This window comes from Rattus norvegicus, chromosome 8 (assembly GCF_021556685.1).
Source record: "Rattus norvegicus strain SHRSP/BbbUtx chromosome 8, alternate assembly SHRSP_T2T, whole genome shotgun sequence".
Taxonomy (NCBI): domain Eukaryota; kingdom Metazoa; phylum Chordata; class Mammalia; order Rodentia; family Muridae; genus Rattus; species Rattus norvegicus.
In genome coordinates, this window is record NC_141541.1 from 66,789,098 (window position 1) to 66,805,474 (window position 16,377).

A 16,377-nucleotide genomic window follows, 5' to 3' on the forward strand; every position below is an offset into this window, starting at 1 on the left:
AAAATAGTAAAGTTGGGGTTGGTTCCTTGGGTAGTTTCCAGTTGCTGAAAGAGGAATATAAGGACTCATGTTATGTACCAAAAGGAAAGAAAGAAAACTTTTTATACTGGTTATTAATCTATGCTCCCTACTTCCTACGATTTTTTTTTTATTAGCCACCTAGAGATATAATTAGCTCTCTCCCTGTTTAGGTGTTCTCCAAACCCTAGACCTTGTCCTTCAGGCCATGTGGTGATGGGCAGCTGTCAAACTCTTTGTTCAGCTCTGTCCTCCTTCAATACAGATCATCAGGCAGATTGAGCTTGAGGAGAATCCAAGTCAAGCCTAGAAGCCACCCCAAGATCACAGGCCACCTGTTCTTTCAGGCAGATTTAAGGTATCTGATTGGTTGTCACATGATTACCTGGCATAGTCCCTATAGCTAACTGCCCCAGTGCAGTTTAGACTGTGTTCAGAAAGGCATTGGAAGAAGCCAGATTATGGTTCCTTTGGTTGGTCCCTTTGAAAGGTTTTCAAGGGCCTCTTACCTTCTGGCTTTTCTGTCTGTGTCTCACAGACAAGAATGGTAGAGAGGATGTAGCTTACTTTCTAGGTTTAAAAGAATAAATACCAACTCCTCAACTGACACACTAGGACATGTCCCTCAGCTGGCCCAGAGTGACGGAAGATATAACAGGAGTAGAACCACCTTTGACTCATTATTAGAAAGCATAGTAAGACTTGAAGGAAGTCTTACTTGTGGGATATGCTTAAAATTAGGAAAGTTTTATGACAGTCTTGTGAATTTGGTTACAGAGAACCTACTTATGGAAGTTATATTATTAGTGTTCCAGATTCTTAAAAAGCCCCATCTTTATCCCTATGGGCTATAATATTAATTGTATCAGCAAATATAAATTGGTTGGCCAACCAGCCATGACTGCTCGTTGCCTGTCACTGACTAGACTGGAGGATGTGCTCCGAGCTCAGTGCAGAATGCCTGGGGCAGTGGTGGTGGTGCTAGCTGCTATCTGCTTGTGCTACAGTGTCTTCCCCAGAGTGGATGGCTCCATGTCACCGAGCAGTAGGACTACAGTGCGTTACCTCTCTCCACAACATACCACACTTCTCACTGGACAGCGTTAACTGAAGTTTTGTACTCTCTTGGAAAGAGAAATCCTCAAAGGCATAGCATGGCATTAGATTCTGAAAGGACATATTTGAGAGCAACAACCACTTTTCTTTCTTTTCCTTTCTTCTCAGCAGCTCTTAAATCTCTTGCCTGGAGTAAGTAGAGTCTTAGAGTGAGTACTGACACTGGTGAGGAGGTCTCCTGAACACTGATCTCTGCGGGAAGACTTGGTGGGCTCCTCTCCCGATGTACTTTTCATCAGTGAGCTGGATGGAAAGATGGGAGACTTGAGCTGGAAGCAGAGAGGCCTTTGTCCAGTTCCTTGCCACAAAGGATGTCCCCAGTTTTGCTTTCTCATTCTATGAAGTGAAAATTCATTCTTGGGGTTCTCATGTGTCCCTGATGCCTTTCCTCCACACTTTTCTTTTTTTCCTGTTAAATGTTAGGACTCCCAAGGTAGAGTAAAGGAGAGGAGAGTGCTGCCTCTCTTCCATGTGCTTACAGCTTGGATATTTGGGAACAGTTATAATTCAGGACTATTGTCCCCTCAGAATGTTTTAAACCTTGCTAGTTAAGAGCCTAGGGACTTAGATTTGGGTCAGTGTTAGAGCACAAGACCTTGAATTTGTTCCCAAAAAGGGAAAAAATACCCCAAAGACCAGTGAGACTGAGAAAGATACAACACTAACTGTGTCAAATACTATCTTCACCTCTTATAAAGCCACGGAGGCAAAAAGTCGGCTAAGAAGAAGCATAGATGGGTTTCCAAGCCTGGTTTTTAAGACAAAGATGATTTTTATTTTTACAATAGTTATACATTGGCTTAGCTTGTCCCCATCAGGGGTGCCAGCCTTGTAAAGCCACTTTTGTTAATATCCCAGCAGGCTTCAGGTTAGACTTTAGAAGTGGTTAGTGATAGTTCTGTCTGACAAACAGATGCCTGGTCATGGAGATAGCTACCCATTTAAAAGTTCTTTGGTGGTTAAACCGAAATGGGGGCAGGGGGCAGTTTTCTAACAGCTGCCTGGATGGAACAATAATAAAATAAATTCCTATATAGAGTAAATGAATTCTACACAAAACATATGACTACAGGGTAAGTGCAAAGTAAAACCTACTTGCAGGGTCTCTCAGGAGAATGTCATCATGCAAGCAGCTTTTACTTCTTTGTCGCTGGATTGGGTGAAAGGCTGGGATTCTGGAATGGTTGCAGTTTACTTTCTCTCCTTTCCTGACAGCCAGTGTTGTCCAGGGCCCATTTTCCATCTCCACATCCCTGCCCCACTTCAGCATTCTTAGATTCCTCTGTTTCCATCTCCCTCTTCTGTTTTTGGCTTTTCCTCTGGAAGAGGGGTGTGTGTTGATCTTCAGCGAATATTCTGTATGTTGTGGCCTTCCTTTTGTTAAATTTCTCCTCAACTCCCAACTCAGTTCATGAGGACGGCAAACTCACTTTCTTCCCATTTGCTTCTCTCTAAATTACAGATAGATAGATTCATAGATACATAGATATGTACATACATACATACATACATACATACATACATACATACATACACACATACACACACATACATACATTGATTTACAGTCTCTTGAGGTTGAATGAAGAGATGCACTCTGTCTGATACAAACTAAGAATGTTTCAGTGATGAAATTTTACCCATAATGTCTGTTAGCCCATTTATGCCACTATGGCATAGTGTTTGTAGGTCTGGTGTGCTTTTTGTTTACCAAATAAGTGGTTTATTATCAACTCTCATGGTTATTTGAGCCTCAGTGAACTCTCTAAGAACTCACACAGTTGTATTTTCAGTAGTCTGTGGTTATTGGTAACTTATCTCCATAAGTAGGAAAGCACTCAGTGATCAGTCCAACAGTATAAAAGAAGACAAGTAGAGTTTAATTAAAACACATGCATCTCTTTAGATTTGTTATAGGAGAATGTATATGGTTGAGGTTAACTGCTTCCTTCAAAAGCAGCTTTGGCCTTATCTCCTGAGTGCCCAGGCCACTTCACAGAAGAATCAGCACCACATACATTATCTCCTAGATAGATTATTTACACACTTACTTTTGCTTTTAGTGTTCTTAGTAACAAGTCAATAATAGAGTCAAATAAGAGCTTTGCTCTTTCATTGAATGTTCTCCTGAGAGTGTTAGGTAGTGTGCTCTTCCTTCTTTTATAACCGGACTCATACTTGGAGCCACATTTGTGTTCGTCCTTTTCAGACTCAGCTCAGAGTGCTGTTAGTGTGTCCCTCCCAGGATTCCTTCTGCACACTGGGAGATGGAGGCTGGGGTGCATTCTACTCAGTCTTGGGCCTTCAGAGGTCTTCAGACAGTCTAGTGCCTCATAGTCATTGAAAATGTTAGCATTAGAGAATCTTCAGTTTTCACACTGGTAATTTTGTAAGTTGGTCAAAGGATTCTTCCTTAATTTACTGGTGAACAAGGTTCTTGCAGGTTTGGAGGGCAGAAGTGGGAGAGCACTATTTAGTACCTGATCTGAGTTCTTTTAGACACACTGAACTGAAAATACATTCACTGTGCTTAACTAGGATCAGTCACAAGCACCTTATGAGGAAATGAAGCAAGAGGAAATGATTGAAAGAACTATCTAAACTATCTAAATAACTATCATTTCTCTTGGGTTTAGTGTTAACCCTTCTGAGATCAGGCAAAATGTAAGTGGAGTTTTTGGGAGGTTGAAGCAGGATTTTGAGTTTGATGCCTGCTTAGGAGGGGGTGGGGGGTGAGGAGGGGTAAGGCTGAGAGGATGTAGCTTACTCGGTAGCGGGGCTTGACTGGCAGGTGTGGTTCCTCACTTTGATCTTCAGCAACCTATGAACATCCGTGACAGTACATGCCTGGGATCCTAGCACCTAGGAGGTGGAGGCAGGACTGTAGGGAGTTAGGCCAGTCTGGGACGTAGATCCTATTACTCCATCCCACTGCCACAAAAGTCTGTCAGTGAGGAGATTGCAGTAGCATAGGGGCTTTGACTCTATGGCTCTTGGCTGCTTTGAATCTAAAGCCATCACTTTGTGTTGTATAGTGGGTGCAGTATGTTACTTACGATATATTAGTGCCCTCCCTATATAATGAGGTGTGCGTCAGGGTAGGGGTGTTGAGGGCAGCCGCACCTTCACTAAGGACAAAGCAGTCAGGCAAATCAGTGTGTGCACCACGCCATCAGGCACTTCACACTCATCAGATGGATTCCAGAAACATCTTGTTTCATTCTCCCCTCAGTCCTCTTCCTCTCATCTAGCCAGTGGCTGTGAGTAATCCCCAGGTGAAGAGAACAGTCTTTGTTTAAGGCGGCTTTGGCCTGAGGGTTTGGGGGTATGTTGATATTTGTCGGTTACTGTGACTTCTTTTTTTTCCCCCTTCAATTGCATCAAACCCTTAAAACATGGTGGTAAGTGAGCGATATGCATGCTTTTGGAGTTTGTTTAATCTCCGCTTCAGTCTATACAATGCACAGTTCATGATGTTAACACTTCAAGTTTACCTCATTCACTTTCACAACTAATTTGGATTTTAGTTTGCTGTTTAGTCCTCATTTACTTTATTTTGTGCCTTTCTCTGTACTTCTGTTCTTCTCTCCTGACCTTCCTGTGGAGGTCAAGTTGTTCTTTTGTCTGGCCTGTATGGGAGAGTAATGCTGCAGACAGTTGCTCAGTGCAGGAGAGGAGGGGGTGGGTGTCCTCTTCTTTGTGGTGTCCAAGTGGATTTGGGAATCAAAGGGGGTTCCTGGGATTTAGACGCAGTTGAGTCACAGCGGCTCCCACTTTCAGGCATGGCAGCTACACCAGAAACACTGTTGCTCACATACTCACATGCCAGCCTTTGCATGTGGCCAGCTTGTTAGGTTGGAAAGTGGTATTTCTAGACACCAGGGTACACCCCCATGCCAAGAGAAAGGCCTGTGGTGTGCAGTGCTCTTGGGTTAGTCTAGTGTCCTGCTAGGGAAAAACTGACTTGCATTTGTGATTACCCCCTCCTGTTTTGTAAAGTTGGGAGTCTTGCATTAGAATTTTGTATTTTGGGATGCACACTAAAATTAATCCTGTGTCTTTAAATTCCCAGGGTGCTTAGCTTCTAGCATGTTATCTGATTTGCCTGCCCTGGGTGCTGAGTAGGCTGTGCTGAGGGGAGGGTTCGGGCTGGGCTTGTGTGTCTTAGTACCTGATATGTCCTTGTATCTTTCCACTGCATACACAGCAAACAGTTGTCTTGGGTGTCCAGAGTCCTAGTTAGTCCTCTGTACCTGTTTTACTAGTACTGTTGTTAGTAGTGGACTCCTGTGGACACTGGTATGTTGCTAGTCTATTGTTTTGCTGATGAGTCATTGGTTCGTGGTTAGTTTTTTGTTTTTTTTTTTTAAATCCTGTTTTGCTCCAGTCACTGTGTGCTGGCGGTGGCTTTGCCTCTCCGTTGCCTGAAAGGAACAGGTGGAGCAATGTCTCCCTGACAGACATTACTCCTGACATGTGCTCCTGCAGATGCCTACACCAAGATTGTAATCTCCATAACTGCTTCATGTGCACCAAGCCCCCTTGTGGAATCCTGCTGAGAGTTTTTCTAGATGCCTTCAGTGAAATCAAACTGTTATAAAATATCTTAGTTCACCCAACTTTTTATACAGTAAAAACAAAGGGTGCTTTCTTGCTTCCTCCCCTTGTAGAGTTTTTAAATACCATTTTTTGATTTTAATGACATTTTCTCAATGTATGCATATCTACTAAGAGGAGACCAAGTTGTCAGAATTACAAAGTATTGACAATTAAACACAAATAACAAAAACGTTTTAATTAAACAACTATGTCATGGCTCCTGTTTTGGCCAGGGCACAATAGTGAACCCATCTTTTTGTGTGGAGTCCTTTTTACAGGGTTGTCACAATTCAGTTCTCCCTGTGATGTCACAGAACATCCTCAGCTTTTCATAGGTGTCTTGTTGGCCCAGTTGAGCATGGGTAGCCAAGGATTAGGTTGAACTATTATGGCTTCCTTTTCCTCACTCTCATTCTTCAGATTAATAACCTCATAAAGATTGTAAAACAGCAGAAAAACAGTGCCCTCTGGGGAAGTCAGGATGTGTAGTTAAATGTATAGAATGTACACATCCATTTACATTGAAGAACTGCATACATTCTCCACAAGAAAACGAACAGCAGGATTTTACAACTGAAATGTTGGTTTGTCTTCTCATCTATATAAGAGTGAACCACTGGAACTTGGGGACAAGATGAGTACAATGATACAGCCTATCTGTCCGCTACAGTTGCAGTTTTTCATGATGAGCATTCAAAGTGTTAACTAAAACCATTGAAACAGCATATCCGCCATTAAAACTGAATTTAGAAATAACTTCATGAGTGTTTTGCACCTCCAGATGGAATGGCCTTTAATAAATGCTATGAATAGCCATGTTTGCCACTTGCAGTTTACTGTCCTGCTCGTTGTTAGGTAGAGTCTAATGGTTTTCTCCTTTCTTCTTATGTCTCTTGGATTATTAAAAACTGAACATCTCATATAGATGATGAACCAGCCGGGCCAATGTGAGTACTTCATTGGATACAACTTTACAGTTTCTGATTGAATTTTGTTGTGTTTGCAGTTTCAGTCAAAAGGAATACTAAAGATTGTAAGAGAAGACAATTCTATTAAAGTTGCAATGTACACTTTTAAAGCCTGAAATAATTCTGACTGATGATCTTCTGATCCTTAGGCCAGGTCTTGTTTTTAGCCATAGAAGTAAATAGTATGCAAAAGAAATTTAAAGAAAGTTTATGCATTTGACATGTTTAAAATGATAGTATAAGTTAACTTCAAATTTGACTGTAGAATTAAATAATGGTCTAGTTCTATTAACAGTTGCTGACATCCAAGAGTGAAATGAGTCTAAGGTTGCCAGGGTTCCTAGAATTGGAGATTATAGGAAGCAAGAGGGATAGTTGGTAGCTGGCAGGTTAAAAGCCAGAGGGCTCAGCATGGCTTGTTGCTGGTCACCTTTTATCAGTTAAGAAATTAGTATTCAAAGGAATATAAGTCTCTCTCACTGTTGTAAGTAGTTTGTAGTTCAGAAATCTAAAGGAAAGTTACATGTGTGTTGTTTGCCTTGGGAGTCTGAAGGATCTATTCATTGAAAGTAGGAGGTAGAATATTATTATGCACTGTTAGTAGAGTTTGCTTCTACACCAGGGATGGAAGGAAGTGAGGAGTCTGTTTCCATGTGGTACCTTTTCAAATGATGTGACTAGTTGAACTCACACAGTCCAATTTTTCCTCCAAAGGAAAACCAACTCTACCAACAATCACAAAGATAAAAACTTGCGCCAGAGAAACACAAATTAAGTACTGCTTTTAATGTAAGTATGCCTTCTTTAAGAGACTTGAAAGTTCTATTTAAATGAACTGTGCTTCTGCTCACCTTGCTACAAATTCTCCAGTAGTTGGTGTTATGTGTTAAGACTTTATAGATAATTTCAGACTAGCTGATACTAATGGAACAAGTTCTTTCTGTTCCCTGCAGTGGATGGAAAGGAATGCCTTTCAGCTGTATTGACCCACATATTTATACTAGGTTCATTTCATGTTAAACACCTTGTATTGCAGTCTTCTTACATATTTTTTAAAAGGATTAAAAAGAAATAAATTGTTACATGCTTAGGCAGATTATACCCAAAAACCTGTCAGTACTTTGTGTGGTCTCTGCTGAAGGCATGACAGAGATGGTGACCAGAATGCTTAGGGGCACATGGAGATCAGAGTTTCATTACCACATCCCTGTGCATGCTGTTTGAACAACGCTGTATCTGATGTGGCACTGATGTTGTGATGGAGTGGCAGTGCATATTCTTTTAATTTCCAGATATCTTTCTTTTTTCAGCTCTTTAGGTTCCTGAAAAATGATGGCAACATGACCTGCTAAGTTTTCTGCTTGGACCTCTTTGGTCTCTCCCTTTCAAGTGAGCAACACCACAATGACCGTCTAAAGCATGCCTTATTTAGCCTCTCCTATAAGGGTGACCTAGCCAGGTACATTTTAAACAATGCTTCAGTGTAGAAGGTGTAAACTATTTTGGGCTTGATGTGCTGTGAATGTTGCTTTCCCTCCCTTTGTTAAAATATTTAAATAGAAGCGAAAGGTCCTTTGAGGATCAGATCATGCATGCGCCATTTTTTACTTATACAGCTGTTAAATTGGCAAAGCTCTAAATGCACTGCTGCCATCTAGTGATCATTTTGTAAAGTACAGCAAAACCTACAGATATATACAGTATATAAATATATATATATTTATATTTTTGGGGGTGGGAGAAATCCAAAATAAAGTCAAAGCTTGTTTCATTTTTAAGCTGCTGATACTCATTCCTTATTATTTGTTGTCAGATGAGGAAGCTGCAGTTCTGGTACAAAAAGATGAGAGTATAAACTTAAGTCTGTCATTCTAAGGGCTTACTTACCCTATAACTTTAAGAACCTGGAACAGTCCACTGAACGGCTAGAATGAATTGCAGTATATATGTATGATTGCTTTTTAAGTGACTATTTTTCCTTTTGTCAAATCATGTAAATTCTGAAATCTTTTGCACTGATGTGTCGAACCTTATTCTTGTATATTCAATCAAGGCAACTTTTATAATTTCCCATTTGTTTTCAATGACCCTGAAATGTTAATAGCATGGTGATATTCTATGCAACTCTAGTTATACCTTTTGGTTTGACACTGTATTTTCACATTGATTTCATGACTGATGATAGATTTTATAACCTGACTGGGTTCTCATGCGGTACTAACTGTAGATGCATGTACTTGTGTTCTGTGTAATTATTGAAGTGCAATGGTGTACAAAAAAAGTGAATTCACCTGTTTTTAACAATAAAACATTGATAAAAGGTGCTTGGAATAATACTCTTTATTCAAATACCTTCAGTTCCTTAATTGCATACATGTGCAGGGCTTTTAGTTTCTCAACCCTGTGATCTTTTTAAGTTCCTTCTCCACCTCTTCCACAAATGCTGGGAAGTTCTGATCCATGAGGCATAAACGTAGAAAAGGGCCCAATTCTTCTGCTCCCCATGAAGATCCTTCATAGGCTAGGGTCAGCTTCTCTGGCGCCAGGATAGACTGCAGGGGTGCCAAAAGACCAGACGGGTTGATTGTGTGATCCCAGATAATTTAACACAGAAAACATTGCCTTAAAATTTAGAACAACGGGGCTGGGGATTTAGCTCAGTGGTAGAGCGCTTACCTAGGAAGCGCAAGGCCCTGGGTTCGGTCCCCAGCTCCGAAAAAAAGAACCAAAAAAAAAAAAAAAAAATTTAGAACAACATAAAATGTTACTGGCTTTACAAAAATCCTTTTCTATACTTATGTTTCACATTTATAATTCTGTGTCTACATTTCTTTCCTTCCTCCATCCACTCTCGGGCACTATATTCTTCCCCTACTTCCTTCTCTCTCTCTCATTCTGTCTCTGCTCCAAACCCCAATTTAAAAAAGAAAACAAGCCAAAACAACAACAAAAGCCAAACCAAAAACACAGGCTGATCTCAAATCTGTGGCCCCTCTTGCTACTGTGTCCCAAATGTCTAGATTGTAGAGGGCTACTACTTACTGGGCCCACCTCTACATTTTCTGGACATACATAGACAATGAGATAAATTTGGATCTTTAAGGAAACACTGGTGTATCTAAAGTTGAGATCCAGTTAACAATACTAGGCTAGTAACCTTCTTCATTCGGAAGTTGGATTCTGAATGGAAGAAAGGGGTTGTCTACCTGGGGGTGTAGCTCAGTGGCAGTGTACTTGCACAGTGTGACTAAAGTGCAGTCTGATCCTCAGCATCACTAAAGAAACAGTTGGGCTGGCAGGAGGTGGTCTTTGTGATTGGCCACCCAAAGGACAAAAGTAATGCTTGTTTTCTGGTTGGTGGCCGTCAGTAATTTGGCGGAGACATCAGCCTCTCCCATAATCAAGACATAGGATGTCCTAAAACTCTAATGTTGTTGATTGTAGTCTTGTAGTCAAACTCTTAAGGCTGGACCGGGTAGCTATGAATCTACTCTTCAGTCTTTACCTTGCCATTTCAAAAATGTCATGTTCTATAATAGGTCATAGTGTACAGTCCTTTTTTAATGATTCAGTTCCTTGACTTCTCAACTTGACAGTGAAATAAAAATATGTATTCAGGAGAAATTGCACTTGAGTGTTTGGCTTCTCCTTGGGCAGTAACATGAGAGCTCTACTCTGGTGATGCTGGCTGCGTGGTGACCTCTGTCCTCCCATCACAGGCTCAAAGGTATAAAGCCTATACTCCACGGTTATGTTACTAAGCTATAATGTTCCAGAGTTAGGTGGTTTAAAACATTTTTAAATATATTTCATCTTAGAATTATTTGATACAGATTTAGCCACACTAAGCTGAGAAACACCTATACTCTTGGCATCTTTCACTTAATATGGGTTATTACTAAGTGTATCTATAATTCATTCCCTTTTTTCAAATTAAATATTCCATTGTGCAGATGTACTACAATTAATGCATTCTCCTTCAGTTGGCCTGGGTTATTTCGCTTTTTGTTATAAATGTTCAAGTTTGCTTATTTTGAAATGGGACTAGCCTAGACAGTTTTCTCTGACTTATAACTCTCCTATGTTCACCTCCTAAGTACTGGGGTTTCAGGCATGTATTACTGTGCCTCCTTAAATTTAAAGTTTCATCTTAAAATGAACCAGATACCTAGGAGTGGTTGGGTTATCTAGCTTATGACCAACTGCTAGGGCTAGGCCATCTGCACTCACTAGCACAGCTCTTGTACTGCCGTTGCTCTTGTTATGACTGCATGGGAATGCAGGAGCATGCAAACCACAGTGCACAGACAGAGGTCAGAGCGTGACTTTTAGCAGTCAGGTCTTTCCTGCCTCTTTCTTGAGACAGAATCTCATTGTTTCTGGCTATTGAATCAAGCAATGTTCTTTTATCTCTGCTTCCCATCTTGCTATAGGAGTGCTCGGATTTTAGGGGTCCCAGGACTGAACTTGGGTTATCAGGCTTGACTGGCAAGTACTTTTACCCACTGAGCCATCTTACTGGTCTTATGAATTTGTTTTTAATTTTAGCCATCCTAATAAACATGTATGGCTGTCTTGTTGTAGTTTTAGTTTACATTTCCCTAGTCAGAAATAATACTGAGCATCATTTTGTATGCTTATTGGCCATTCATAATTCATACAGCTTTTGGTAACCTGCAGCATCTTAAAACCAGTTAAGGAGCTGGGGAGATTAGCTCAGTTGGCAAAGTGCCTGATGGGTAAGCAAAGGACCCAAATTTGATCACTAGAACCCACGCAAAAAAGTAGTGCAGTGTATCTGCAGTCCTGGCACTGAGCCTGATTGTTGGTCCTTTGAGGGTCCCAAGTAGCAACAAGGTGGTTTCAAACCCCTTAGATTGCCAAGGATGACCTTGAACTCTTGGTCCTTCTAGAGTATTGGGATTACAAGCATATGGATAGAACCCAAGGAAGGGTTCATGTGTGTTTACACCACCAACCCTGAAAACCCAATTCATTAAGTTACCAGCCTTTAAATTTTAGTTTACACTGAATTCTGTTTGTGCTTGACATTTTGGAAGATGTGTCATTGACCAACATGAACAAAGAATCAGTGAGTTCCAGCTCTGTTGGGTCTATTTAGTTTTGGCATGTGTGTGGGTGTGTGGGTGGGTGCATGTGTGCGTGCGTGCGTGCGTGCGTGCGTGCGTGCGTGCGTGCATTGCCTCACATTAATGCTGCTAGAATAGAATTAATGCTGATACATGTATCAATAGCAGAAATTTACCTTTTTAAATTTAAATGGGCTTTTCAGATTCTGCCTAAAAGAAATAAAGATAATACAAAAACATATACAGTCATGTTCTCCATTGAAAGCCGCTGTTAAATTCTTTCAAATTTAGTATATTATAAAAGTGGAATAGTGCTGTGTCACAGCTTCAATAAATTTAATGCACTGTGATTATTTCTCCATGCCAATGATAGGGCTTGACATCAGTTTGATGTGCTTGTTGGGGGAGGTTGCCTTGTCACACATAGGGAGGTGAGAAGATAACTTGCTGGAGTCAGTTCCTTTCTTCCTCTTCATGGGTCCTAAGAATTAAACTCAGGTAGGTCACCAAGCTTGGCAACAAGCACCTTAGCCACTGGGCCACCTTGCTGCGCCTGGTCACAGTTCTAACCTGTCTGCAGTAATGTTGTACTTTAGCCACTTGGTATGGCATTTATCTCGAATCCCTCTCCCCCCTTTTTTTTAAAGAATTATTTATTTTATGTATGGGTACACTGTCGCTATCTTCAGACACACCAGAAGAGGGATGGTTGTGAGCCACCATGTGGTTGCTGGGAACTGAACTCAGGACCTCTGGAAGAGCAGTCGGTGCTCTTAACCACTGAGCCATCTCTTCAGCCCTTGGTTCCATTCTTAATTGTAAATATTACAATAAACATCCTTCTATGTACACTTATGTACAGCTGTAGTCCAGTTTAAGAGACTAAGCTTGTGGGGCTGGAGAGATGGCTCGGTGGTTAAGAGCACCGACTGTTCTTCCTGAGGTCCTGAGTTCAAATCCCAGCAACCACATGGTGGCTCACAACCATCTGTAATGAGACCTGATGCCTTCTTCTGGTGTGTCTGAAGGCAGTTACAGTGTACTCATATACAATAAAATAAAAAATCTTTAAAAAAAAAAAAAAGAGACTAAGCTTGTTTTAGATCAGTTGTCTCTCAGGAAGTTACTCAGTTTGCATTCACAGATGATCTGCCCCAAAGATCAGAGCAACCTTTTACTGTTTCTGGTCTCATCGATGTGTGTGATCAGGTAGGTAAAGTGTGGAAGTCTGCCTCCTGCTGGACAGACACAGTTTTGCCTTTTATAGTTGTCAGGCATTAAGAGGTAAGCATTCTTTGTCTTTTCCATGAGTGCAGGCTGGGGAACTGAATCCAGAGTCTTGTACATGATCAGCATTTGCTCTCCTGCTGCCTTCTCTCAAGTTTTTATCCGTAATTGTCTTATTTATCTTTAGTAAGCCAGATACACCCGCAGCCCCTGTTTTCTTTATGTACCACTATTTACAGTTTAGTAGATGCCATTTGAATAAAAAGGACCCCTCATCCTTTCACATTGATGAACATACAGGTTCTGTGGAAAGCATGTGTTACTGCTATAAGGCCTTGCCTGGTACCGCCAGGATGTCGTGAACCAAGGATTCCTCAGTGAATTCCAGCAGAGGGAACTACTTTAAGTGTGAATGGAGCTACAAGTGGGCAGGAGTTGGGTACAAGGTGGTCTGAGTGGCAAGGTATTGAGAAAGTCAGCAAGCAAAAGATTCTGAAGCTCCCTGGGCTCAGGCAGACGTCACTGCATAGCCTGTAACATTTGTTTATGGGCTGTGGCATACAGCTGATGGTCGGTGGACTCAAAGAACTGGTAGAAGATAAGAGTCCGTAGGCATGGCAGCTTATATACCAGCTTTTATCCTCCTGTGTCTTTGGACTGAGCTGTTCATGTTAAGTGTTCAGGAGTTGGTTCCAGGGCCATCCTTACCAGAGCCTGTGTTCAGAAGAACAGCCATAGGGACTTATTATGCCTTCCTCCCACTTTCCACGTTCCTTAGTTGAGACTGTAGCACTAAAAGATGGCTGGCCCTGAAGGAATTAGAATCCAGATCTGGCTTTGGTATTTGTTTTAGAATAGTTTATACAAGTTAATTCCAAAATTAAATTGAATTCTCTGATTCTTTTGGGGAAGTGGTTCCTCATAGCACAGGAAGCCAGTTTCTTGTTTACTTCCTCAGATAGTCTACATATGCTATCCTGTGTGATCTAAGGGCAGGGGACAGGGCTGATGGCAGTAACCTGTCCTTGGCTGACTTCATCTTCTGTTTAATAATACTTTAGGTTTCTTTTCTAGGACAAGAGAAAGAATTGAGGAATACAAATTCCCTTTTTAGGAACAAAACCCAGCACAGAAATACCTGAGCTAGATGTGTCACTGAAGTCCTTTCCTCTAGCAGACCTGTGCCAGCTGCCATACACACATGCTGCTCCAGAATCAGGGAGGACTGCAGAGAAACATGCAGTTAGAGGGGGAGGAGGAAGAGGAAGAGGAGGAGGGTGGGGTGTGGGTGGGGATGGGGTGGGATGGGACTGTGTGGTCAGGAGCCCTTAGATAAGCCTGGCTCATGTGTTCAATTCCTTTAGTTTATCATACATTACAGAAGTCAAACTCTGGTGCCTAGTGTCCCTCTATCTCTGCTGTCAGTGCTTTTGATGGTACTGTAGTGAGAAAGATGGCAGCTAAAATACCAACCCCCTAACACTACAGCAGCTGAGGGTGGCCCCACCTCTGAGTCTGGTGGGCTCTTGCACTAGGTGATTCAACTTAGCAGTGAAGGGAAGCGTTGTGCACACACTAAGACTTTATTCTTGCTGCTACTGCTTCTGAACCTCTGCTCACAAGAGAGGTCCTAAGAACTACCACCCTTCTTCCTGTCCCACCCCCTCTCCTGATCCCCACTCCTGCCCAGTCCTCTCTTATGGTGGTGTGGGTTGCCTCAAGAGCCCTCTGGTTAAGAAACACCTGGTGAGGCCACAATTAACAAAATTACTAGGCTGGGGAAAAGTAAAACCTAAAACATAAGCCAAGAAATGACTCAAGAACTTTAATTATTCCTATCTGCAAAGAAGGGAACAACTACTTTTGACTAAAAAGACATGGTATAGGTAAATGATACACCTGAATGTTGCATGGTGACTTAAACTTGGCCACTCCACAACTTTTAAGGTAAACTTAAAGCATGCATCCTGCTCTGTGTCCCAGAAGTCATGGGTCAGCTTGGGAAATGTCTGGTCTAAGGCTTGCTGTAGGCTGTGCTTGTGCTCAATGGCTTGGCCTTCTGCTCTGCCAATTCACTGAGTCTCCTGTTCCTCCTGGGCTCTGGAGGTTCTGACCTTTGCTCAGTGGCAGAAGGGCAGAGCTGAGAAGGCTGCTGGTAGCAGTAGTTGTGACTACAGCGTGCTTTCTGTTCAGTTTTCCAGACACTGTCCAGTACTTCTCATTTACTGTTTCACAGGGGAGGGTCATTCATGGCTTGCATGAGATCACACAGCTACCACAAAAACAGCCTAGGATTCTAATGACCTAGATCTGTTCAAATACCAGAGCTTATGGCCTTTGCATAATATCAGGCTGTCTCACCTATCCAGAACATAAAATTACAGATGAGAAGAGTCTATGAAACCAGTACTTTTAGGATGCTCCTACATAGACAGTCTGGTACCAGCCTTTAGAGTCAGCACACCGGACGGAGCCTTCATCTGCTGTTGTAACGCACAGGCCCACTCTGCATGTGTTCCCACATGGTGCAACCAGACTTGCCTTATTTGTTAGTATGCACACGGGCAGGCAACATAAGACCGAACCATAGCCACTGGCCTATTCTGCACTTAGATAGTTCTCTCTCAGCCATTTGGAATCTTGGCACCATGCATTGGTCAGTGTGTATGTGTTGTTCAGTGAACTATACCTAACTTCCAGGTGTTAACACATTCCATCACTTGTTCATAAAGGAAAATCCCATTTACCTGGGGGGGGGGCTCAGAAAAGTCTTGGGTCAGAAAGGCCTGGCACCTGTGTGGCAGACACAAGTTTTCCAAGATTCTAACTTCAGCTTACATTTTAGGCCCAGCTAGCACACTGGTACAGACCTGAAGGCTGGGACAGGAGGATCACAGGTTAACAGGGCAGATCCTGTCTAAAACCAAAACACACTTTCTGTATCAGGAAGTAGTGTCCATTGTTGTCTGAGATGAAAGGCCTGAGTTCCCTTTGAAGTGCTCACTGAGAGGCACTGCCCTGAGCTGCCCAAGGATCTGTGAAGCACTATCCCTCAGAGCTGTGATAATTAAGCTACCAGGGTCAAGTGTCTTGCTCAGGTGCTTTCCAGAAACAACCAGCACTCGTCCAGTGTGGGCCCCTTTTACTCCGCATGCCTTGAGAAGCAAGGATGGTCCACTGCTTGGCTTATAGTGTCAGGAGCCTGACCCATAAGTGTTTTGGTCCCACTAAAGCAGACAGTGAAAGTGGCAGATAGTGTTTTACTGTGATGAAATGGTCTTGACCTTAAGTGTCCCAGGGATCTCACTTGGAGAACCCCTGTTCTCTAATGAATTGGAATACAGATGAGGCTCCCTGTC

General features: G+C 42.1%; 2 protein-coding genes across 15 annotated transcripts in view; one reads left to right on the forward strand and one right to left on the reverse strand.

The window, feature by feature from the left end:
- Nucleotides 1-9,025, forward strand: part of Nptn (neuroplastin) — a 66,311-nt gene extending 57,286 nt beyond the window's left edge. For 2 of the 4 annotated variants that reach the window (NM_001413347.1, NM_001413348.1), the window contains 3 exons: nt 6,659-6,680; nt 7,416-7,490; nt 8,012-9,025. In NM_001413347.1, the coding sequence (NP_001400276.1) occupies nt 6,659-6,680; nt 7,416-7,476 (83 nt within the window). In that variant the 3' untranslated portion in view covers nt 7,477-7,490; nt 8,012-9,025. The remainder of the gene's footprint in view (nt 1-6,658; nt 6,681-7,415; nt 7,491-8,011) is intronic. The other 2 variants (NM_019380.3, NM_001413349.1) reach the window with 1 other exon arrangement.
- The window catches only part of Rec114 (REC114 meiotic recombination protein), a 159,058-nt gene continuing 151,704 nt past the window's right edge, over nt 9,024-16,377 (reverse strand). For 4 of the 11 annotated variants that reach the window (XM_087561014.1, XM_087561015.1, NM_001106825.2 and 1 more), the window contains 2 exon segments: nt 14,157-14,243; nt 9,024-9,253 (listed from right to left, as the gene is read on the reverse strand). In XM_087561014.1, the coding sequence (XP_087417140.1) occupies nt 9,089-9,253; nt 14,157-14,243 (252 nt within the window). In that variant the 3' untranslated portion in view covers nt 9,024-9,088. 11 annotated transcript variants of the gene reach the window in all.